Source organism: Aquarana catesbeiana, linkage group LG07 (assembly GCF_042186555.1).
Source record: "Aquarana catesbeiana isolate 2022-GZ linkage group LG07, ASM4218655v1, whole genome shotgun sequence".
NCBI lineage: Eukaryota > Metazoa > Chordata > Amphibia > Anura > Ranidae > Aquarana > Aquarana catesbeiana.
Window position 1 is genome coordinate 317599171 of NC_133330.1, and position 26188 is coordinate 317625358.

At 44.7% G+C, this 26188-nt stretch overlaps 1 protein-coding gene across 2 annotated transcripts in view; it reads right to left on the bottom strand.

Moving 5' to 3' along the window:
• The window catches only part of LRRIQ3 (leucine rich repeats and IQ motif containing 3), a 69730-nt gene that overhangs the window by 38896 nt on the left and 4646 nt on the right, over nt 1-26188 (bottom strand). The window contains exons 2-4 of one of the 2 annotated variants that reach the window (XM_073593740.1): nt 22921-23189; nt 11998-12321; nt 3472-3605 (exon numbers count right to left, since the gene is read on the bottom strand). In XM_073593740.1, the coding sequence (XP_073449841.1) occupies nt 3472-3605; nt 11998-12321; nt 22921-23175 (713 nt within the window). In that variant the 5' untranslated portion in view covers nt 23176-23189. The remainder of the gene's footprint in view (nt 1-3471; nt 3606-11997; nt 12322-22920; nt 23190-26188) is intronic. The other variant, XM_073593741.1, reaches the window with a different exon arrangement.

Here is a 26188-nt window from a genome sequence, read left to right on the forward strand (position 1 = left end):
ATGTGATGTGCCATCCAGTGCCCACCATGTCATGTGCAATGCCCACCATGTCATGGGCTGTGCCATTCAGTGCCCCCCATGTAACGTGCAGTGTCCACCATGTCATGTGCTGTGCCTTGCAATGCCCGCTATGTAATTTGCAGTGTCCACCATGTCATGTGCTGTGCCATGCAGTGATCCCACCATGTAATGTGCAGTGCCCCTATGTCGTGCTGTGCCATTCAGTGCCCCACATGTAATGTGCAGTGCCCACCATGTCATGTGCTGTGCCTTGCAATGCCGCTATGTAATTTGCAGTGTCCACCATGTCATGTGCTGTGCCATGCAGTGATCCCACCATGTAATGTGCAGTGCCCACCATGTAATGCGCTGTGCCATGCAGTGATCCCACCATGTAATGTGCAGTGCCCACCATGTAATGCGCTGTGCCATGCAGTGCCCACCATGTAATGTGCAGTGCCCACCATGTCATGTGCTGTGCCATGCAGTGATCCCACCATGTAATGTGCAGTGCCCACCATGTAATGCGCTGTGCCATGCAGTGATCCCACCATGTAATGTGCAGTGCCCACCATGTAATGCGCTGTGCCATGCAGTGCCCACCATGTCATGTGCAGTTCCCACCATGTCATGTGCTGTGACCCACCCTGCCATGTGTTGTGCCAGCATGTAGTGTGTTGTGCCCACTGTGTAATGTACTGTGCTGTTCAGCAGTGCCCATTATGTCATGTGCAGTTCCTAACATGTAATGTGCAGTTGCATTGCCCACCATGAAATCTGCTATGCCATGCAGTGCCCACCATGTAATGTGCTGTGCCCACCATGTAATGCGCTGTGCCCACCACGTCATGTGCTGTGCCATGCAGTGCCCACCATGTAATGCGCTGTACCCACCATGTAATGTACTGTGCCATGCAGTGCCCACCATGTAATGCGCTGTACCCACCATGTAATGTGCTGTGCCATGCAGTGCCCACCATGTCATGTGCAGTGCCCACCATGTAAATTGCTGTGCAGTGTCCACCATGTCATGTGCTGTGTTGTGCCCACCATGTCATGTGCTGCACCATGCAGGGCCTACCATGTAATGTGCTGTACATTGTCCACCATGGCATGTGCCGTGCAGTACCCACAATGGAATGGGCTGTGTGGGGCTCACCATGTCATGTGCTGTGTCCACCATTTAATGGGCTGTGCTCACAATGTAATGTGCTGTGTCGTGCAGTGCCCACCAATGTGCCCAATGGAATGTGGTGTGCAGGGCTCACCATGTCATGTGTGGTGTCCACCATTTAATGTGCTGTGCTCCCAATGTAATGTGCTGTGCTGTGTCGTGCAGTGCCCACCATGTCATGTGGTGTCATGCAGTACCCACCTTATCATGTGCTGTGCAGTGCCCACCATGCCATGTGCAGTGCCCACCATATAATATGCTGTGCCCACCATATAATGTGCTGTTCAGTGCCCACTTGTAATGTGCAGTGCCCACCATGTAATGTGCTCAGCTGTGCCCGCCATGTCATGTGCTGTGCCCATCATATAAGGTCCTGTGCCCACCGTATGCATGTGCTGTGCCCACCATGCAATGTGCTGTGTTGTGCAGTACCAACCATGTCATGTGCTGTGCCCACCATATAATGAACTGTGCCTACCTTGTAATGTGCTGTATTAGGCAGTGCCAACTGTGTAATGTGCTGTGCCCACCATGTAATGTACTGTGCTTTGCTTACCATTAAATGTGCTGTATCCATGTATCCACCATGTAATCTGTTGAGCCAACCATGTAATGTACTGTGCTATTCCCCCCCCCCCGTGTTATGTACTATGCTGTGCCCCCCACAGACTCACCCCCTCACTCCCACCCCCCTCTCTCTTTCACCCCCATCACCCCCTCTCTCTCTCATCCCCTCTCTTTCACCCTGTTCTCTCTCTCACCCCCTTCACCCCTTACCACCCTCTCTCTCTTTCACCCTCTCTCTATTCCCCTTTTTCTCACCCCCTCTCTCTTGTCCCCTCTCTCTCACCCTCTCTCTCTCTCTCTCATTCACCCCCTTTCTCTCTCTTTCCCCCTCCCTCTCATCCCTTCTTTTTCAACCCCCATCTCGCTATCACCCCCCCCCCCCCTCTCTCACACCCCTCTCTCTCTTTAATTTAAATTTAACAAACATTTTTGCGTTTTAATTTTATTTATTTCCATAAAAAGGCCCACCAAAATCCTTAGCACCAGGCCCATGTTGCTCTTAATCTGCCCCTGCTAATGAGTCACATGACACCGGGGAGGGAAAATGGCTAATTGGGCCCAATTTGGACATTTTCACTTAGGGGTGTACTCACTTTTGTTGCCAGCGGTTTAGACATTAATGGCTGTGTGTTGAGTTATTTTGAGGGGACGGAAAATTTACACTGTTATACAAGCTGTACACTCACTACTTTACATTGTAGAAAAGTGTCATTTCTTCAGTGTTGTCACAGGAAAAGATATAAAAAATATATAAAATATTTACAAAAATGTGAGGGGTGTACTCACTCTTGTGAGATACTGTATGTGTGTGTTAAAAAGAAAAAGAAAATTATATATATATATACACACACATCTTGTTGCGTATTTATGTGATCCATATCTGTCTCGGTCATAGGGCCACGACTATATATATATATATATATATATATATATATATATATATATACACACACACACACACACATATATACATATATATATATATATATATATATATATATATATATATATATATATATATATATAAATATATACATATATATATATATATATATATATATATATATATATATATATATATATATATATATATATATATATAAGGTCAGTATGGTGGCCTGGATTTATGGGAGCAGCGCACTCGCCCATACTCTTTGCCGGTTCCAGTGCGTGATACCCTCCCTTCTCTTTTTCAGGGCACTCATCAGCACATCCTTCTCCATAACTGCCCATTACTTATCTTGGGTATGCCCTCTTTTCTTGGCATACCAACCAGACCACCAGAGCACACTTCAGGCCTATTTATGTTGTAAGTCTTGTTGCGTATTTATGTGATCCATATCTGTCTCGGTCATAGGGCCACGACTATATATATATATATATATATATATATATATAGATACACACACACACACAGTATATATACACTGACAGTTCTTTCTCCAATGTCTCATGCAGTTATCATCCCGCAGATCAGATGCAGCGATTCCTTCTATAGCGCTCATGCCCTCCAGATTTGACTACTTAACAGTTTATTTCCCCCAAAAGATCGGGGCTCAGGGAGCTGCGGGCTCTTTATAGGAGGCCATTATTGTTATACGGCCGTGTGTTCATGGGACGCTAGGGCTCATATGCTTTATGGGAACATAAACCACTTTCTGAAATGTGTTTCTTATTTTCTCGGCCCGCTCCAAACAAACATAAAACCGTGCGGAGAGCATTCTACGTACCCCATCCTCCGCCGCACTAAATACCCTCGTATCCATTTCTGGACAATTAGCACCGGAGAAGAGGCGGCCAGAAGGCAATTGATTTTTTTAATGATTTTGCTGGTGTCTTTTGTCTCGCTTTGCACGGAGATCTCCTGCAACACAACACAAGAAGGTCATAGGAGATGGAAATGCATGCTTATTTAACCTGGACCCTTCATTAAGGCTTGCATTTCACGTGAATCAATAAAGTATATGTCGGCATTACCAAATCACATTATTATTTTGAGTAAATAAGTATCTAATTCTTGCCATCAATAAAAATTGTTGTTCCCCAGCTCCCAGCCTAGGCTGCTCAGGTCACATGATTTCTGCTTACCAATCATTACTGTTGCTTTTAAAGCTAAACTCCAGGAATTCAGCTCATTTGTAAATAGTGAAGTCACACTATGAATTAAAGAAGAACTATTGACAAAGCTTTTTTTTTTCTTTTAGGATGGAGTAAGGGACGGTTATAACCCTTGTCAGATTTTTTTTTTTTTTGCCATTTGTGTCCCATTGTGGAGATTTCCCTTAACTTCCTGTCCCATAGCCAAACAGGAAGTAAGAGGAAATCCCTGCAAATCAAGGAAATTCCTTTGGACCCCCCAAGTCACCAGAACTAGTGTCCCCATTGGAAGATTTCCCCTCTATTACTTTTCTGGGGACAATCCAAAATGTAGGATTTTCTTTCACTCAATGATAATGATAAACAGGACAAATAGAGAGGGTAAATCTCCCTAATGGGGGCACAGACAGCAATAAAAACCTGACGGGTTCAAATACCTCTGCATTCTATCCAAAACTAAAGAAAAAAAAAGCTTTGCCTATAGTTATACTTTAGGTCCAAGGTGGTGATTGACATCTTCTGGGCTTATCTCTATTATTTACATCTGACAGTTTTATTGCACTCCCAGAAGACAACTATTGCTGTATATCTGGGAGCCCAACGCTGGTGGTTCAGGTTTTAGCATCTTCAACATTAGAGCCAGTGCAGCTGCTATGTCTGCCCCTCACCTTCTCTCGCCCAATCACAGAAGCCTTTGTATTATGCAAACTCATTCAGAAGGTACAAAGGCTTCTCTGAATGGGCAGCAGAGGGGAGGGGCATAGCTTGACTGTGTGCCTCTCTCTACTCTAACAGCACCAGTTATCCCTAATGGGGGCACAGACAGCAATAAAAACCTGACAGGGGTTCAAATACCTCTGCATTCTATTCAAAAGTAAAGAAAAAAAAAGCTTTGCCTTTAGTTATACTTTAGGTCCAAGGTTGTGCTTGACATCTTCTGGGCTTATCTCTATTATTTATATCTGACAGTTTTATTGCACTCCCAGAAGACAACTATTGCTGTATATCTGGGAGCCCAACGCTGGTGGTTCAGATTTTAGCATCTTCAACATTAGAGCCGGTGCAGCTGCTATGTCTGCCCCTCACTTTCTCTCGCCCAATCACAGAAGCCTTTGTATTATGCAAACTCATTCAGAAGGTACAAAGGCTTCTCTGAATGGGCAGCAGAGGGGAGGGGCATAGCTTGACTGTGTGCCTCTCTCTCCTCTAACAGCCCCAGTGTGTGCTCTGGCAGAGCCATAAACCTGTCAGATATAAATATTAGAGATAAGTTCAGGAGATGTCATGGACCTCTTTGCACTTCACTCAGATTGTGCCTTACTTTTTACAAAGTAGCTGAATTACTGTAATTCAGCATTAAAGTGATTGTAAAGTCTTGTTTTTTGGTTTTTTTAACCACTTCTGGACCAGGCCTATTTCGGACACTTGTTGTTTACAAGTTAAAATCAGTATTTTTTGCTAGAAAATTATTTAGAACCCCCAAATATTAAACATATTTTTTTTATCAAAGACTCTGGAGAATAAAATGACGGTTGTTGCAATATTTTATGTGACACAGTATTTGTGGAGCAGTCTTTAAAACGCATTTAAAAAAAAAATACACTTTTTTAAATTAAAAGATAAGAAAACAGTAAAGTTAGCCCTATTTTTTTTGTATAGTGTGAAAGGTTATGTTATGCGAGTAAATAGATACCTAACATGTTACGGTTTAAAATTGCGCATACTCGTAGAATGGCGTAAAAATACGGCACTTAAAAATCTCCATAGGCGACACTTTAAAAAAATGTATCGGTTACCAGTTTAGAGTTACAGAGGAGGTCTTTTGCTAGAATTATTGCTCTCACTCTAACGATTACGGTGATACCTCACATGTGTGATTTGAACACCGTTTACATTTGCGGGCGCAACTTATGTATGCGTTTTCTTTGGTGCGTGAGCATGCGGGGACAGGGGCGCTTTAAAAATTATTTTTTTCTTTTCTTAATCATTTATTTTTTATACTGTCTCTTTAAAAAAAAAAAAATCTGATCACTTTTATTGCTGTCACAAGGGATGTAAACATCCCTTGTGACAGTAATAGGCACATGACAGGTACTCTTTATGAAGGGATATGGGGTCTAAGAGACCCCAAACCCCTCCTCTGCACTTCAAAGTATTCAAAACGCCAAAATAGTTGTTTTTGAATACTAAGAATTTTTTTAAATTGGCGCCATTGGCAGCCGAGTAAACCGGAAGTGACGTTGTGGCGTTGCTTCCGGGTTACTACATCGGAGACCCGATCAAAGCAGATTTCGGCTTCGTTCGGGACTCCGGCAAGCCGGCTTGGCTGGTCGCTCGGGTCTCCCGGTGGGATGGGAGACCCGGGCGGAGCGGCGGGCGGGGACTTCCCTTATCCTTATGATAATGGCTGATTCTAATTATAAAGCCGACTGCAAGCTCTAAAAAATGGTAAAAAAAAAAAAAAGCTCTAAAAAATGGTACCAGGGTGAAGCCTGCAGCTACAACCACTTCCTCAAAGCGACGTACAGGTACGTAGTTTCGCGTGAAGTGGTTAAATGACAAACATGTTATACTTACCTGCCTTGTGCTGTGGTTTTGCACAGAGCAGCCCAGATCCTCCTCTTCTCGGGTCCCCTGCCGGTGCTCCTGGCCCCTCCCTCCTGCCAATTACCCCCACAGCAAGCAGCTTGCAATGGGGTCACCCATGCAGTTGTGCTCCCGAGCCACGGCTCTGTGTCCATTCACACATGGAGCCACAGCTCGGCCCTGCCCCCTTTGTCTCCTGATTGGCTCACTGGTTGTGATTGACAGCAACGGGAGCCAGTGGCTCCCGCTGCTGCCAAAGGCCAATCAGGAGTGCGAGTCCCGGGACAATCAAGACTCTTGTGGGCATCGCTGGATCAAGAGGGGGCTCAGGTAAGTATTAGGGGGGCTGCACACAGAAGGTTTTTTACCTTCATGCATAGAATGCATAGAATGCATGAAGGTTAAAAAACTTTGTGTCTTTACAACCACTTTAATCAACAGTGAAACAAGAGCGTCAAAGGCCTCCCATGTATATACTGTCTACTGGACATGACTACAAACTATACACACAAATACAGTTTTTAATACAGTAAAACACATCGATATGATTGGCTGATAAGCAGAACTGTAAGCAAACATGTAAATTCAAAGTTGAAATCCATGAGTTAATTGATTTGTCTGCCAAAATATTAGCAATTTTGTTAAAGATAGACCCCAGGCACACAAAAACTCTAATTTAAATATATTCATCAGTGGTCACATAAGATATAATGTGCATCAAATCCCTTTGCAAGCCCAGAAATTACCTTGTAAAAGTAGCAGTGACATCATCAATGTGCTGTACATAGCCTGTGCAGGGAGCAGAGCTGTGGGAGGGGGGAATCAGGCTCCACCCACTACAGGCTGCCTGCAGAAAACGACAGGAGGGGGCGGAGACAAGACCAGTCACCCTGCACAAGGAGAGAGAGCAGAGCTGTGGGAGGAACCCAGCAGGCTCCACCCACTACAGGCTGCCTGCAAAAAACAATAGGATGGGGGGGCGGAGACAAGATCAGTTACCCTGCACTATGAGAGAGAGCAGCAACAACCAATGGGAGTGACCCAGCAGGCTCCACGCACTACAGGCTGCCTGCAGAAAACTACAGGAGGAGGCGGAGCAGGGCTGGGACAAGGGATGGGCAGGAGGGACGGCCCTGGGCACTGTGGTATCATGTGAGCGGTGGGGGGGGGGGGGCACTGGGAGATTGAGGAGGGAGGGGATTTGTGTTTGGAGTAGGGTTGCCACCTGTCCAGGATTCACCCGGATAGTCCGGGTTTTAAATCACGTGTCCGGGTTTTAGTCCACCTGAAACCCAGACACATTATTCAGACAGGAATGTGGCTCGGAATAGGGCTTGACAGGAGGGTGAGGGGGCACTATGTGCGCCACATTACTAGTTTTTTTGCATTGCCCAAAGGTGTTCCTGGTCTGTTACAATCCTATAGTGTATACTAAAAAAAAAAAAAATTACTTTGTGCTGCTAAAGTGTTCGGGTTTGGCTTGAAGAAAAAGTGGCAACCCTAGTTGGGAGAAGGAATTTGGGGGACAATAGGGGAAAATAATTGTTCTAGGAGAAGAAATATGGGGTGGGGTGGTAGTAGTGGTGATTCAGGAGGATTTGTGTTGGGAAGGGGATGGGAGAAGAGGATTTATGCTAGGAGAAAATTTTGTTTTTGGGGGGGGGGGGGGGGATTTGTGCTAGTAGGGATGATTGGGGGGGGGGCATTTGTATGAAGAGGGGGGGGGTGGAGGCTTTGTGCTAGGAGGGGTGATTTTTTTGGGGGGGAGGGTGCATTATTGCTGGGGGGATTTGGGGGATGGAGGGGCTAAAGATCTGTGCTGGGAGGGGGGATTTCAGCAGGGGGGAGGCGATTTGTATATGGATTGTATATATACTTAGGAGGTAATCATACAGATTAGTCCCCAATTTTTTTATTTTTTTGGGGGGGTGGATTTTTGCTGGCACATCATTCGCATACTACTTGGGGGGGGGGCACAGTTTGGCATGTTCGCCCTGGGCTCTAGGTGACCTTGTCCTAGCACTGGGGCAGAGAAAGGACCAGTCGCCCTGCACAAGGAGAGGAAACAGAACTATGGGAGGGACCCAGCAGGCTCCACCCACTAGAGACTGCCTGCAGAAAACTACAGGAGGGGGGGCGGAGACAAGACCAGTCACCCTGCACAAGGAGAGGAAACAGAACTATGGGAGGGACCCAGCAGGCTCCACCCACTAGAGACTGCCTGCAGAAAACTACAGGAGGGGGCGGAGACAAGACCAGTCACCCTGCACAAGGGGAGAGAGCAGCAGTGACCGGTCTTGATTACAGGAAGTCTCACACTGGATTACTGCACAGATCTGGAAGAAATACACAAAGCACACCAAGAATCAACTAGGAATATAAAATCACGTATTCTGGAGTTCAGCTTTAACTTCAGCCGAGAAAAGCAGGTCTTCTGCCCTGCCAGATAGGGGCTTCACTGTGTAACCTAGCTGGGTAAATCTCAGGTCTGGATGGACAAAACAGCCCATGTATATGTATGACAGCAGTGTTTCTAGCTGTTTGCCTGGAGTTCTGTTAGGTTTAGATACAAGTTTTTCTGTACTAGGGAAGAAAAAGAAGGGAAAGCAGAATGTTCTTACAGATTGCACACCGCCAATATAAGATAAACAACCGCTCTGATAAAACTCCAGTATACGTTGGTTGCATTTATCACAGAAAACGTACGGATGGAGTTATATTGTACATGACGTCCGGAAAATTGTACAAAAATGGCTCTTACTGCCTGAATTTTTATTTATTTTTTATTTCTAAGAAACAAAGTAATGCACAGAGCTGAGGGCCTATAGTATACATGCATTAAAGGAAAGCCAGTCAGGATCACGGAGAGGACAATCTATTTAATAGCCCAGGTCCCCGGGGGATTTCATAACCTTACCCGTCTATAACTAGCTCACTAATGTATCATTTAACGTCTCATTCTTAAGAGGGCCGCCTGGGAGCCAGACAACACGGGAAAATAACCCGGCAGGTTTTTTTTACCGCACTTAAACCAGTAACAGAGTTTGTGTACAACGGTGGACTCATATACCTTTGTCCTGTGTGTGTTAACCCCAGTGTAAATTTCGTCAACTAAAATATTTTAGTCGACTCACTTAAAGGGGTGGTAAACCCTCGCCGTTTTTCACCTTAAGGCATTTTATGCCTTAAGGTGAAGATAAATGCACATCATGTATCTAGGCACCTACAGTATCTCACAAAGTACGCCCCTCACATTTTTGTAAATATTTTATTATATCTTTTCATGTGACAACACTGAAGAAATGACACTTTGCTACAATGTAAAGTAGTGAGTGTACAGCTTGTATAACAGTGTAAATTTGCTGTCCCCTCAAAATAACTCAACACACAGCCATTAATGTCTAAACCGCTGGCAACAAAAGTGAGTACACCCCTAAGTGAAAATGTCCAAATTGGGCCCAAAGTGTCAATATTTTGTGTGGCCACCATTATTTTCCAGCACTGCCTTAACTCTCTTGGGCATGGAGTTCACCAGAGCTTCACAGGTTCCCACTGGAGTCCTCGTCCACTCCTCCATGACGACATCACGGAGCTGGTGGATGTTAGAGACCTTGCGTTACTCCACCTTCCGTTTGAGGATGCCCCACAGATGCTCAATAGGGTTTAGGTCTAGAGACATGCTTGCCAGTCCATCACCTTTACCCTCAGCTTCTTTAGCAAGGCAGTGGTCGTCTTGGAGGTGTGTTTGGAGTCAGTATCATGTTGGAACACGGCCCTGTGGACCAGTCTACGAAGGGAGGGGATCATGCTCTGCTTCAGTATGTCACAGTACATGTCGGCATTCATGGTTCCCTCAATGAACTGTAGCTCCCCAGTCCCGGCAGCACTCATGCAGCCTCAGACCATGACACTTCCACCATGCTTGACTGTAGGCAAGACACACTTGTCTTTGTACTCCTCACCTGGTTGCCGCCACACACGCTTGACACCATCTGAACCAAATAAGTTTATCTTGGTCTCATCAGACCACAGGACATGGTTCCAGTAATCTATGTCCTTAGTCTGCTTGTCTTCAGCAAACTGTTTGCTGGTTTTCTTGTGCATCATCTTTAGAAGAGGCTTCCTTCTGGGGTGACAGCCATGCAGACCAATTTTATTGCAGTGTGTGGCGTATGATCTGAGCACTGACAGGCTGACCCCCCCACCCCTTCAACCTTTGCAGCAATGTTGGCAGCACTCATACATCTATTTCCCAAAGACAACCTCTGGATATGACGCGGACCACGTGCAATCAACTTCTTTGGTTGACCATGGCGAGGCCTGTTCTGAGTGGAACCTGAACTGTTAAACTGCTGTATGGTCTTGGCCACCGTGCTGAAGGTCAGTTTCAGGGTCTTGGCAATCTTCTTATAGCCTAGGCCAGTGATGGCGAACCTTGGCACCCCAGATGTTTTGAAACTACATTTCCCATGATGCTCCTGCACTCTGCAGTATAGTTGAGCATCATGGGAAATATAGTTCCAAAACATCTGGGGTGCCAAGGTTTGCCATCACTGGCCTAGGCCATTTTTATGTAGAGCAACAATTCTTTTTTCAGATCCTCAGAGAGTTCTTTGCCATGAGGTGCCATGTTGAACTTCCAGTGACCAGTATGAGAGAGTGAGAGCGATAACACCAAATTTAACACACCTGCTCCTCATTCACACCGAGACCTTGTAACACTAACAAGTCACATGACACCGGGGAGGGAAAATGGCTAATTGGGCCCAATTTGGACATTTTCACTTAGGGGTGTACTCACTTTTGTTGCGAGCGGTTTAGACATTAATGGCTGTGTTTTGAGTTATTTTGAGGGGACAGAAAATCTACACTGTTATACAAGCTGTACACTCACTACTTTACATTGTAGCAAAGTGTCATTTCTTCAGTGTTGTCACATGAAAAGGTAGAATAAAATATTTACAAAAATGTGAGGGGTGTACTCACTTTTGTGAGAATCTGTAACTCTAATGCCCTGTACACACGGTCGGATTTTCCGACGGAAAAAGAGCGATCGTGTTGTCGGAAATTCCGATCGTGTGTGGGCTCCATTGGACTTTTTCCGTTGGAATTTCCGAAACTCAAAGTTTGAGAGCAGGCTATAAAATTTTCTGACAACAAAATCCGATCGGTTAAATTCCGATCGTGTGTACACAAATCTGACGCACAAAGTGCCACGCATGCTCAGAATAAATGAAGAGACGAAAGCTATTGGCTACTGCCCCGTTTATAGTCCCGACTTACGTGTTTTACGTCACCGCATTTAGAACGATTGGATTTTCCGACAACTTTGTCCGGCCGTGTGTATGCAAGACAAGTTTGAGCCAACATCCGTCGGAAAAAAATCCATGGATTTTGTTGTCGGAATGTCTGACCAATGTCCGATCGTGTGTACGGGGCATAATAGTTTATCCCATAATTCATTTTTATTACCATTATTGCATGATAAAGGTTATATAAGCTACTTGGATCCATTCACTATAAAAGAAAAATCTGCTGATTTTAGCAGTTGTGATATATAAGAAAAGCATTACCTTGCTGGAAGCAGGCAACATGTTCAGCTGCAGTTCCGGGCTTAGCGCTTTGAATCTTCCTTGCAGGGTCCAGTCCTCGATAATTTCTTCATCGGAGATAACAAAGTGATCTAAGGCTTTTAGTGACCATATACTGTTGACCACAATATGGCGGTAGTTTTTCTGCAAGCTCAGTGGCGTGTCATAGAGGGTGAGACCTAAGAGTGCAGGACAGGTGGATAAGGATTCTACATTGCTCACACTTCTGATGCGATTGTTGTGCAGGTAAAGAAGTTTCAGGTCCTTGAAATGTCTCCAGAATTCCATCCCAGGAAGATTTTGTATCTAAAATGCACACAGATATCATAGATAGATAGATAGATAGATAGATAGATATTGCAGTGTGTTCAGTCCTGTAGATGCCTATGTAGTGCAGACCTCTATCGGGCCCCACTGATTTGCCCCAGGTTCTCTTCCCATGTGGATGTACAGGTAGCCAGGCACATGACAACTCGGACAATCGTACAACTCAATGAACAAACAACAATGGAAATTGTGGCGCAAACAAATGCCAATGCACCATTTCACATGAGTTAGCCGCTAAGACCCCTAGATAAATGTGAAGAGACGCTTGTGTAGCATAGGTAGTTCATAAAATGTTCATAAGAAGTTTGTAAAAATCCCATAGGAAAGGTGTTGCACTTCAATAGGCAGCTTCACCTGGGACAGTAACGAATCTCTGAAATTACAAATATGGAACACAAGGGGGCGCTAGCTAAGTGCAGCAGCAATGGGGTTATTACGATTAAAAAGCCAATTGCAAACGCACAGTAATATAAAGTCAAAGAGCTTATCTGCAGCCATGCCACATTACATGGAAGCCATCCACCGGAAGAGCCACCTATAACATCAAACTGTTGTCAGTGAGGAAACCAAGTCCAATGTTCCAGGAAGTGAGGCGAGCCACTGTGGGACACAAGGCATGATGTAACATCACACCTGGGGGAGGGCTAGTTGCTATGGTAACATGTTTCGGAACCCTTTTTGGAACATTGGACTTGATTCCTCACTGACATCATTTGCTGTCACAAGCACCTCTTCCGGTGGACGGCTTTCATCCAATGTGGCATCGCTGCAGATAAGCAGCTTTTGATTTTATATTTCTGTGAGTTTGCATTTGGCCTTTTAATCATTATAATGCCATTGATGCTGCACTTAGCTGGCGCCTCCTTCCTTTTTTCACAACTCAATGACCAAGCAAGAGATGCGCTTTAATGCTCATTAAACTTGGTTGGGATGCAGGATGGGCTTTGGGATACTCCAAGTTCAGCGCACAAAGTAACCAAAGGAAACTCTTTGCCTTGTCTACTCTCTTTGGGATAAGCTCCCTCTTAGTAGACACCATGAGAACAAGCAACCCTGGGACTCCAAGCAAAGGGCAAGTCTCAATTCAGCACCACTGGAGCAGTTGCTCAAGGGGTCAAAGCAGTGGACAGTTACTAGGATTCTACATCCATGCCTATACTCACAATGTCCTTGTATACTTGGATGCCTGAGCTCCGATATAGGTCAGACACATCTCCTGTGGCCAGGTCCTCAGTAAACCCCCTTGAGTTGGCCCCAATTACTTCCAACCCCCCCCCCCCCCCCAGCCCTTACTGAGCTGGGACCTTGATAATTTCCTGCAGACTTTAGATACACTCCCCAGAAGGGCAGCAGACCATCAGGCTGAGATCTTCTCCTCCTGAACAAGAACGCCGCTGCTCCAGGCCCCAAACTATTTAGGCCCTCCACAGCCACCTACTGGGCACATAATCATTCAGGCCAAGGGTCTGCTCTTCCAACCCACTTCATTCTAGAGTCCACTAGAAGGCAGGGAGAAGTAGTTGAGCCTGCAGGCAGCGAGACCCAGAAAAGCAAACAGTGTTCAAACAGTAATCACACACTGTCCCAATGTTTACAGAGGAGCCAAAGGACTAAATTTACCTGAGCCTTTCTAGCAACATATTCTAGGAGGACGCTACACCTATTTTGCTGTATTTTCAAAGGTAGTATGACCTGTATGCATGGCCTGGACTCCCATCCTCTGGGGCATGTAGGCAGTCAATCTTTGGCACCCAAGCACCACACCTCTGCTCTGACTTTTACATTTACATAGAACATTTACATACATTTACATAGAACATTTTCTTGTTTTACTGCTTCTAAAGCCCATTTTAACTCTCAGCAAAAAGGATTTCAATGGAGGCTGCATAAAAACAAGGCCAGTTGAAACTTCTCTCCCTGTGGCTGCAGGTTTCAGAGGACCCCCATTCTGTGCACGAAAGCATCGATTTCTCAGCAGTTGTCCCTGCCCCCAGGGAGTTACAGCTAGAGCTGAGCAATCAGCAGGAAACATGATTGCCAAGCATCAGAGCTGTTATATGGGAGAAAGAGAAGTTATTCACATACCCTTCCGCCCAAATATCAGGTATTTACTTCACTACTACGTAGTGCCCCTAAGTGGTGCTTGATAATCCAGTTCCCTTACTAGAGGCCAACATGAATATCTTGCAGCCAGGGGGGTTAGAAACCTTTTTACTGAGCTCTGGCTCTATTTCCATGGTGGGGAAGCCATTGGCAAGTGGACAAAACAAATACTTTACAACAGAGTTGTTGGGGTCCCAATACTTTGGTGCCAGGCAAGGTCAGTCAGAGGCCATTCCACCCACCAGGCCCAAATGCAATAGGGTCACAAGTTTTTCTGGTGCATGGTCCAGACATGTGGCCTGCCACCACTGCTGGGTAGGTTGGATCCCTTTCTCCCAGCCACCCCTGCCCAAGCCAGTGTCCACATTACTTCTTCCTCCCCTGGTAAACGCTACCAGAATGATGAAGCTCAGTCTGCTTCTTGATGGACCTTTATTTTTCCTTATGCAACTAGCAACATCACATTCCATATGTAGTGGTCTTTCGCAATTTAATGCAATGTAACTTGCAACAGTCTATTGCCCTGTACACACGGTCGGATTTTCCGACGGAAAATGTGTGGTAGGACCTTGTTGTCGGAAATTCCGACCGTGTGTGGGCTCCATCACACATTTTCCATCGGAATTTCCGACACACAAAGTTTGAGAGCTTGCTATAAAATTTTCCGACAACAAAATCCGTTGTCGGAAATTCCGATCGTGTGTAGACAAATCCGACACACAAAGTGCCACGCGTGCTCAGAATAAATTAAGAGACAAAACCTATTGGCTACTGCCCCATTTATAGTCCCAACGTACGTGTTTTACATCACCGTGTTTAGAACGATCGGATTTTCCGACAACTTTGTGTGACAGTGTGTATGCAAGACAAGTTTGAGCCAACATCCGTCGGAAAAAATCCATGGATTTTGTTGTCGGAATGTCCGATCAATGTCCGACCGTGTGTACGGGGCATATTACTTCACGGTTCCATCAAACATGTTTGGTTCTTTACAGTGCTATGCCCACTCCAGGGTCTACCCACTATGCGGAACATACGTGGAATTCGCCTGGAGGGGAAGCTTATTGCATGTTGTGAATATTTCTAGAAATAGTAGGCGCCATGGCTCCCACAGGGGATAAAACCCACACAGCAGTTCTTACCAGCCACTCTTCACTGGCCTGCTGCACACTCCAACTCCATGCCACCCTGCTTTAATGCTAATCTCCCAAGGCAGGAAGTGATGACCTGTAGTGGGGAACTACAGTGCCTTGAAAAATATTCATGCCCCTTGAAATTTTTCACATTTTGTCATGTTACAATCAAAAATTTAAATGTACTTTATTAGGATTTAATGTGATAGACCAACACAAAGTGGCATATAATTGTGAAGTGGAAGGAAAATGATAAATGGTTTTTGAAATTATTTTACAAATAAATATGTGAAAAGTGTGGGGTACATTTGTATTCAGCCCCCCTGAGTCAATACTTTGTAGAACCGCCTTTCACTGCAATTACAGCTGCAAGTCTTTTTGGGGATGTCTCTACCAGCTTTGAGAGTGACATTTTTGCACATTCTTCTTTGCAAAATAGCTCAAGCTCTGTCAGATGAGCAGCAATTTTCAAGTCAAGTCAAAGCCACAGATTCTCAATTGGATTTAGGTCTGGAGTTTGACTGGGCCATTCTAACACATGAATATGCTTTGATCTAAACCATTCCATTGTAGCTCTGGCTGTATGTTTAGGGTCGTTGTCCTGCTGGAAGGTGAACCTCCACCCCAGTCTCAAGTCTTTTGAAGATTCTAAAACAATTCGACGCATGCTCGGAAGCATTGAACTTCATTTTCTCAGCTCGTCGTAGTGTTGTACGTCACCGCGTTCTTGACGGTCGCAAGTTCAGCGAACTTTTGCGTGACCGTGTGTATGCAAGGCAAACATCAGCGGAATCCCGTCAGAAAAGCCGTCATATCTTTTTCCGACGAGAAGTCCGATCGTGTGTATGCGTCATAACAGGTTTTCGTCTAAGATTGCCCTGTATTTGGCTCCATTCATCTTCCCATCAACTCTGACCAGCTTCCCTGTCCCTGCTGAAGAAAAGCATCCCCACAACATGATGCTACCACCACCATGTTTCAAGGTGGGGATGGTGTGTTCAGGGTGATGTGCAGTGCTAGTTTTCTGCCACACATAGCGTTTTGCTTTTAGGCCAAAAAGTTTAATTTTGGTCCCATCTGACCAGAGCACCTTCTTCCACATGTTTGCTGTGTCCACCACATGGCTTCTCACAAACTGCAAACGGGACTTCTTATGGCTTTCTTTCAACAATGGCTTTCTTCTTGCCACTCTTCTATAAAGGCCAGATTTGTGGAGTACACGGCTAATAGTTGTTCTGTGGACAGATTCTCCCAAATTTCTGCAGCTCTTCTAGAATTACCATGGGCCTCTTGGCTGCTTCTCTGATTAATGCTCTCCTTGCCCGGCCTTTTTTTTTTATAACCTAACACTACTTTAAACTTGTTCACAATGTTATCCCTGACCTGTCTGGAGTGTTGCTTGGCCTTCATGGTTCTGTTTGTTCACTAAGGTTCTCCAACAAACCTCTGAGGGCTTCACACAACAGCTGTATTTTTTACTGAGATTATTTTACACACAGGTGGACTCTATTTACTAATTAGGTGACTTATTAAGGCAATTGTATATTTTAGTTAGGGTTATCAGAGTAAAGGCGGTGAATACAAATGCATGCCACACTTTTCATATTTATTTGTAAAAATTTTGGAAAACCATTTATAATTTTTCTTTCACTTCACAATTATGTGCCACTTTGTGTTGGTCTATCACATAAAAGCCCAATAAAATACATTTACGTTTTTGGTTGTAACATGACAAAATATGGAATATTCAAGAGGTATGAATACTTTTTCAAGGCACTGTAAGATGAAAACAGCCCTGTCCCCATTATGGACTACGCCAGGGTCCTACAACCAGAAGCCAAACAAAGGAGTTAGGGAGCAAATAGAAGGTATGTGCAGCATTAAATTGAACCTGCTACACAGGCAAAGCTCAGGAGCTATGTGCGTCACCTGTCTGGCTGTGCATGGTGGACAAAATATGTAAAACACAAAACTGGCTGTACAGAATTTCAAATGCCTGCAAGTGTCTTAGGAAATCCTCAAAAAATGCTTGTGATTGAACTCCAAATCAAGTTCACATTCTTGATTTTAATCTCTGCCCAAGTTGGCACCATTCCAATACTGGCAGCTCAGTTGCCACTGCAGCTTATACGTTAGATTGTTGATTGGCAAAGTCAGAGTTTAGCGTCGGCAGGTGGAGGGGTCTAACTGCCAAATCAGAGGCTGCAGCCCTGTGTTCAGACTGCTCCTGGAATCCTGGGGCTCTAAGTTGGTGAGACTTCATTCTGAAGATTACCATGGACACTTGCAGATGTCGCATTGCACTATGCATCACTGGTATTGCCATCTCAACCGTATTTAGTACCTGACAGGTTCACTGGAAATGCCTGTGGTTGCTCCCCAGTTCCAGGCCCAGTTGGCACCAAGCCACCATTCAAAATTGGCACCTCATTTGCCAACTACAACTTATGTATTGGACTGTTGATTGGCAAGGGCAGAGTTTAGTGCTGGTTGGTGGAGGGGGTCTAACTGCCAACAGAAGCTGCAGCCCTGTGTTCAGGCTGCTCTTGCAATCCTGGGGCTCTAAGTTGGCACGATTTTGTTTTGAAAATTACTGTGGGTATTTGCAGACGTTGCAATGCACTATGCATCACTGGTGTTGCCAACACAATGGCATTTATGATCTGATAGATTCACAGGAAATGCTTGCAGTTAAACCCCGGTTTAGCACCGTGCTACCATTCCCATACTGGCACCTTATTTGCTACTTGCAGCTCATGCATTGAACTGTTGATTGGCAAGAGCAGAGCATAGCATCAAGAGATGGAGGGGGTCTAACTGCCAACTCAGATACTGCAGCCCTGTGTTCAAGCTGCTCGTGAAATCCTGGGGCTCTAAGTTGACACAACTTTTTTATGAAGACAATGCGGTACAGACAGATCAGCCATACTTAGGATCTGACAGGTTCACTGAAAATTCTTTAGGTTGAACCCCGGTTCCAGGTTCAGCTCATACGCTATATTTTGAACTCTGCCCAAGTTGGCACCAAGCCACCACTCCAATACTCTCACCTCTCTTGCTAACTGCAGCTTATGTATTGGACTGTTGATTGGCAAGGGTAGAGCATAGTGTTGAGAGGTGGAGGGGGTCTAACTGCCAACTTAGATGCCGCAGCCCCGCGTTCAAGCTGCTCCTGGAATCCTGGGACCCCAAGCTGGCACAACTTCATTCTGAAGATTGCCGTGGATACGTGCGGATGTTGCATTGCACTATGCATCACTGGTATTGCCAGCTTAACTGCATTTAGGACCTGACAGGTTCACTGGAAATGCACCGATCCCAGATCCAGCTCATATTCTAGATTTTGATCTCTGCCCAAGTTGGCGCCAAGCCACCATTCCAATACTGGCAACTCATTTGCCAACTGCAGCTTATGCATTGGACTGTTGATTGGCAAGAGCAGAGCATAGCGTCAAGAGGCGGAGGGGGGGGGGTCTGACTGCCAACCCCGTGTTCAGTTCAGTCTGCTCCTGGAATCCAGGGGCTCTAAGTTGGCATAACTTTGTTCTGAAGATTACTGCAGGTAATCACGGGCGTTGCAATGCGCTACGCTTCACTGGTACTGCCAGCTCAGCCGTACTTAGGTCCTGACAGGTACACTGGAGAAGGAAGCAGAAAAAAAAAAAAACTGTTCTTTCTCTAGAGGAAGAAAATACATTTAAATGACTTTATGTTAAACATTCTTCATTCATGCAACAATGGACAACGCGGTCACCTGTTCGCGCTCATGGACCTGATTAAAAGTACTGTCAGCTGGGAGAAAGTTGAGAGGAGATAAATTATGCCGTTGCAATTAAATTGTTCCTATTGTACTTCCACGGGAAGCTTCTCTGCTTGGCTCACTAAAAATAAATGAGACGCTGGGAACTCTTTTCATCATCCTCCCTTTAAATGTGTCTAATGCCCAAAAAAGTTAGAGAGTCACCTTATGAGTTCTCCCACTTCCCGAGAAAAAAGGTTCTAATTAAAGGGCGCCAATATTAAAATTATAAAAACTTTATATATATATATAAGCCAGTTGCTTGACCTCATGAAAGAAAATTCCACTTTATTGGAAAGGCACTAAATTTCATCTTCTTTCAAGACCATATAACCTCACACCCCGCCGTCTGATTGCAGAGGTTTTTTCTTTTTTCATTTCATTTTTTTTTTTTTTTTCCGTAACGCCTACACAGTGCTTGTGCATCATCTGTACATCGCTCTGCTCTTTGGCTGTAAAAAGCCAGATGAGACATACAGTACTGTTATAATAAAGGAGTATTAGGAGAGAACAATAATTAAAGTGTATGTAATCCCAACAATTAACCTTTTTCCACCCACGCAACGCATATGTGTGGTGACAAAGAGGGTGGGCTTTAACGCCTACACGTCCTTGGGTGGCCAAGGTTTCTGTGCTGAGAGCGCCCTTACTGTGCGCTCCCAGCACAGTGACCAAGCAGTCACATATAACTCCTGGTCTTTAGTAATGATTGGGAGTCAGCGGGACCAGCTCCCGATCACGTGACCACTGCGCAGTGGCGGCTGGTTGCGGGGGTGGCACAAATCCACCCGCCGTCACCTCCCCCCCCCCACCGGTCGGGTCACAGGCACATCCCCCCCAGTCAGTCAACAGCCCTGCACTTACCCCATCTAGGTCGGGGGCAGTGCTTCCTCCTTCCACCGGGCGGCGTTTCCTCCTCCTGGTGCTTCACGGCGGCTTCCCATGCGTCTCCTCCCTCATCCCCCTCGGCGGCCAATAGGATCACTTCTCCTCTCAGCCAATCGGGTGACGGGTCTCAGGACCCGCTTCCTGAGTGCCCCGGGAGGAGAAACAGGAAGACAATGGCGAATATTCATTTGCTATTGTCACACAACTGGGTGTGCCCTGCGCCCTGAGCCCACTCTTTTTGGAAGCCTAATAGAGCCTCCGGCTCAAATCACGTGCTTCTAAAAAATAAAAAATAAAACCCCCCATTGGAATCCATGTATCCGGCGCCCTGCATGTAGATTAGGGGGTCGGATGTATGGGTTAGGGGGTCCCCTGCGCACCGTATGGACGGGCCTCCACTGCCATTGTGACAGCCAATCACAATGGTCATGTGATCGGGCAGGCATTCTTGCCTCTAGGCATATTACCCCAGTTAAAGGAATGCCAAGGCTGGGCAGAAGGGGTTAAAGTAGTATACAAGAAAAAGAACTGCTGCTCCCGGTGTATAAAGATAAGGCTGATTGGAGTATCTTGCAGAGTGCTAGCCCCGGCCCGCCTCCGTGGGAAACTTGGAAAGAAGAAAGAAATGGCTGCACATCCAGAACTTCCGATTGCCTTTTATTTTGCTTCACAAAGATAACACCAAAGACACCAAACTGTGGTCACATGGACGCGTTTCACACATACATCTTGTGCTTAATTAAGCACAAGATGTATGTGTGAAACGCGTCTACGTGACCACAGTTTGGTGTCTTTGGTGTTATCTTTGTGAAGCAAAATAAAAGGCAATCGGAAGTTCTGGATGTGCAGCCATTTCTTTCTTCTTTCCAGGGGTTAAAGTAGAACTGAAAGCAAAACTCTTTTGGATAGAGTAAGGGAGGGTTAAAACGCCTGATGTTTTTGTTTTTTTTGCTATCTGTGTCCCATAGGGGAAATTTCCCTTTACTTCCAGTCCCATAGCCAAAACAGGAAATGATAGGAAATTGATCTAATGTTACCAGTAGCAGTGTCGGCATTTTATATTGTAAAGCGCTGCGTAAACTGTTGGCGTTATATAAATCCTGTATAATAATAATAATAATAATTGGAAGATTTCCCCTCTATTCCTGTTCTGGTGACAACCCAAAATTTTAAGTTTTCTTTCTTTATCTTTCCCGACGATAATCATCACTGAGACAACTAGAGAGGATAAATCTCCCTAGGGGCCGGTTCACACTGGACCGACATGCGCTCCGACTTTGAGAACACAAGTCGCATGACATGTCAAAATCAATGGTTCCCTATGAGAGCAGGGCCGGTGCTACCACTAGGCAAACTAGGCAGCCGCCTAGGGCGCCCGGCCACTGGTGTTCCTACTCTCTTCTCACTGCAGCAAGCAACTAAGTCTCAGCATCAGGCAGCCACTGCTCCATTCGCACATAGCATCAGGGGTGCTGCAGTGGCGGAGAACTGTGTCTGTGTCCCGACTCTCGAATTAACGGAAGCAAGCAAACATTTATTGATGGGCGCTGGTGAGGCTGCATTTGATGGGCGCTGGTGAGGCTGCATTTGATGTGCGCTGGTGAGGCTGCATTGATGGGCGCTGGTGAGGCTGCATTTGATGGGCGCTGGTGAGGCTGCATTTGATGGGAATTTCGTTAAAAAGGTGGGGTATACATGGGCAGGGTAAAGAGGGTGGGGTCAGGGGTGGAGCCAAGGGGGGGGTGGCAAAATTAGGTTTCGCCTAGGGTGTCAAAAATCCTTGCACCAGCCCTGTATGAGAGCCATCTTAACTGGTCCAACTTGTGTCGGTCCAACTTTTAAAAAGGTTCCTGCGCTACATTAGTCTGATTGGGCACGATTTCAGCCCACTGATTTGAATAGAGGTCGCACCCAAGTCGGATCATTATCTTAATCGATACGACTTGTGGCATGCTACTTGTGCTCTGAGATCAAGTGTATGCAATGTTAGCAATGTAAAATCCCCTAAAAAAAAATGGCATGGGGTACCCCCCAAGACCATACCAGACCAGAGGGTCTGGTATGGATTTTGAGGGTAAACCCCATGACAAAAAAAAACAGCGTGCCCCCCCAAATCCATACCAGACCCTTATCTGAGCATGCAGCCTGGCAGGTCAGGAAAGGGGGGCAAGCGAGTGCCCACCCCCTTCTAAACCATAAAACCAGAGAAAGAAGACATCAGTGGAGAAAGAAGACCTTAGTGGAGGAAGCAGAGAAAGAAGACAGATTCCGATAAGCCCCCTGCCCGCAGACTCCCACAACCACCGGCCAGGGTTGTGGGGAAGAGGCCCTAGTCCCCATCAATATGGGGACCTCCCAGCAGCCAGTAACAATAGATATCCCAGCAACCAGCAACAATAGACCCCTCCCTCAACAGTTGATCTCTCCTGTCAACAATTGACCCCACAGCAACAAACCCCCCCCCCCCCCCAAGGAACAATAGATCTCCCAACCAACAGCATTAGACCTCCCCAGCAAAAATAGATCCCCCCAGCAGCCAGCATCAAAAAGCCCTCCAGCGCACCCCAGCAACCCTACGCATTACATACATTCAGTGTTAGAGGTGCCGGAACTGCGTTCCCTCACGATTCTGCTGAATAAAAGCCCTGTATGTACCTGATTTCCATGTAAGTCCAACTTAACAAGGTGCACACATGGTTGAAGAGCTCTGATGTCTTTGATGTAGTTATTGGCCAGGGAGCAGAACTTCAGAGACGTACAAAACTGCAGAAGGTTCACGTCCTTCAAGAGCAGCTTCACTACGTGTACAGCCACAAGTTCCTCCAGCTTCTCACCCCAACCGTTGTCCACAGACAGTCCGTGTTCCAGTAGAAGACTTTCAGAGGCGGGTATCAGATAATTCTCTTCCATCTTTGATTGGTGCCCTAAAAAATACAAGATTATTCATTTCAAAAGCAGCCATCGTATAAAATGCAAACCAAAACCCAGGCTTTTGTTAAAATGGAACTCCAGTCATTTTTTTTTATCTTTCCATCTATTAAATCTTCTGCCCTTGTTTTACCTTTGGATAGTAAAACATTTTTTTTTTTCTGCCAGTAAATCCCTTATACAGCCCACTTCCTGTTTCTTGTCTGGTCATTAGTCTAGGCTTATGATATCATGCACAGCTCTCTCTCTCTCTCACTCTCCTGGGAGTTTGCCAGAAAGGGAGGTGGGGGGTGAGTCATAAGAGGGCCAATGAGAGCTGCAGAGCTGGAGGTGTGCCTCTGTGTGTCTGTGTAAATCCAGGAAGTGAACAGGCAGCAGCTTCAGCTGCCCACAGTTAAAATGGCTGACTCAGTGGAGGGAAATTTCTGCAGCATATTTGGCAAGTACAGAATAACAGTATATATAATATAATATGCATAGTGGTTGGAGGGAAGCTTCAGAATGGCAAATGGTTTTTATTGCAAATTATGTCAGCAGACTGCAGTTCCTCTTTAACAAAAACGTGCCAAAAATGTAAAAGTGGTGCAGTTTTGATGTGTTTTTTTCAATGGACAGCTGTGCTTTTGGTGGGGTTTTGAAAAGCACAGCTAAATTGCATAGCTCCCAACTTTCCCTGATTTGGAGGGATTGTCCCTCTGTCCCTCATAGCTCCTCATTGGTCCCTCATTTTGGTCTGATCTATATAGTTGTATAAAAAATGCACTTTTTATCTTTCAAAAAGTGCTTTCCAGCGCTAAACCTTTCATCTGATTTCTACATTTCTGCATTTGTAAATTCCAAAAGCCAATATAAAGGAATAGAAGTGTTAAAAAAGCACTTGTGGGTTTAACCAATCTTGTTTTTTTTTTTTTTGTATGATTCTCCTTTAAGGGGGTGTGGCAAGGGGTGTGTCCTATGCCTGCATACTTTTGCTGGTAGGTGTCCCTCATTCCCATCTCAAAAAGTTGGGAGGTATGAAAATGCAGCAAGTGGGACTTTTAAAAATGCAACTGAAACGCAAGTGACCGGTGTGAAGAGTTCCAGAGAATTTAAGAGGGATGCATTTTTCATGCATTTTTCTTCTGCTTTTTTAAGCTGAAAAACTGATCAGTATCCAAAGGGCCCTAAAAAGTGTTAGCTGGAGTTCAGCTTTAATTTGTTAGTGTATCTAAATCTGCTAATACATCTAACACTCCCCTCACCCCAGATTACCAATGCTGCTATTCAAAGGTGCCCCCTGTGCTCCTTCATCCAGAGTGAAGGCATTCTAAGACAGGAGGTATGTTGCTGGCCAAATCACCAGGTGAAAATAGATGGGAAAATGGTTTATTACCTCTTTAATTTGATGCAGCACGATTTTACGAACGAGTCGGGGACTGCATTGATGTGAATCAAGGCTTAACCCCTTCACGCCAACGTAACGCAAATATGCGGCCTTCGGCTTGAAGGGTTTGTACCGGGGTGATGCCTGCAGCTGCAAACATCCCCCCCCCAGTACCGTTTTCTAGAGCGGGCAGTTGGCTTTCTTGTAATAACAACCAATGAGGCTAAAAGCCCACCCATCTGTTATTACAAGCATTGGGAAGGCCCCCCCCCGCCGCCATTCGCAGCTCTCCCGGGCTCTACCATCCCACCCATCTGTTATTACAAGCATTGGGAAGGGCCCCCCCCGTCGCCATTCGCAGCTCTCCCGGGCTCTACCATCCCACCCATCTGTTATTACAAGCATTGGGAAGGGCCCCCCCCGCCGCCATTCGCAGCTCTCCCGGGCTCTACCATCCCACCCATCTGTTATTACAAGCATTGGGAAGGGACCTCCCCCCCCCCCCACCTTTCCAGCTCTCCCGGGCTCTACCATCCCACCCAGAGGCCCGAGCAACCAGCCGGCACGTCCGCCAGCTGGCCGGAGACCTGAACAAAGCCAAAATCAGCTTTGATCAGGTCTCAAATCTAATTCGGATGTATCCAAATTTCCGAATTACAATAGTATCGAATTTAAACGAATCAGAAATAACGAAAAAAAATTCAGACAAAATTCGAATACTTTTCGAATACTTTTCAAATTCAAATAGTTTTTAAATTCGAATTCGAAAAGTTTTCGAATTCGAATAGCTTTCCAATTTCCAAAGAATAAAAGAATAAAATAGAATAGAAAATAAAGGAATAGAATAGAAAAAAAATAATAGGCTAGAAAAGAATATAGCAGAAAATAAAAGAAAAAAAAAGAATAGAAGATAATAGAGTAAAACAGAACAAAATAGAATAGAAAACAAAAGAACAGAATAGACTAGAATATAATATAAACAAATAGAATAGAATAACATAGAAAGAATATAACCATCTTCTGAAATTCAAATTTTAAATAGAATAAATTTGACTTAGAATACATAAGAAAAGAATAGTATAGAAGAAAAAAGAATAGGATAGACTATAATAGAATAGAAAATAATAGAATTAAAAAAAAAAAGAATAGAATAGCATAGACAGAATATAACCATTTCCCAAAATTCAAAAAGAATCAATTCAATTCAAATCAATAGAAAAGAATAGATTGGAATAGGAAGATGGTTAGCTTCATTCTATTCTATTCTGTTGTTTTTTTCTATACTATTATGTTATTTTCTATTCTATTCTACTCTATTCTTTTCTATTCAAATTCAAATTGATTTTATTTGAATTTTGGAAAATGGTTATATTATTTCTATTCTATTCTTTCTTTATTCTATTCTATTCTATTTATTCTATTCAAATTTCAGAAGATGGTTATAATCTTTCTATTTTATTCTTTTTTTTTATTCTAGTCTATTTCTTTCTATTCTTTTCTGTTCTTTTATTTTCTATCCTATTTTGTTCTGTTTTACTCTAGTATATTATATTTTTTTATTTTCTGTTATAGTTTCTTTTCTAGTCCTCTTTTTTTTTCTATTCTATTCCTTTATTTTATATTCTATTTTAT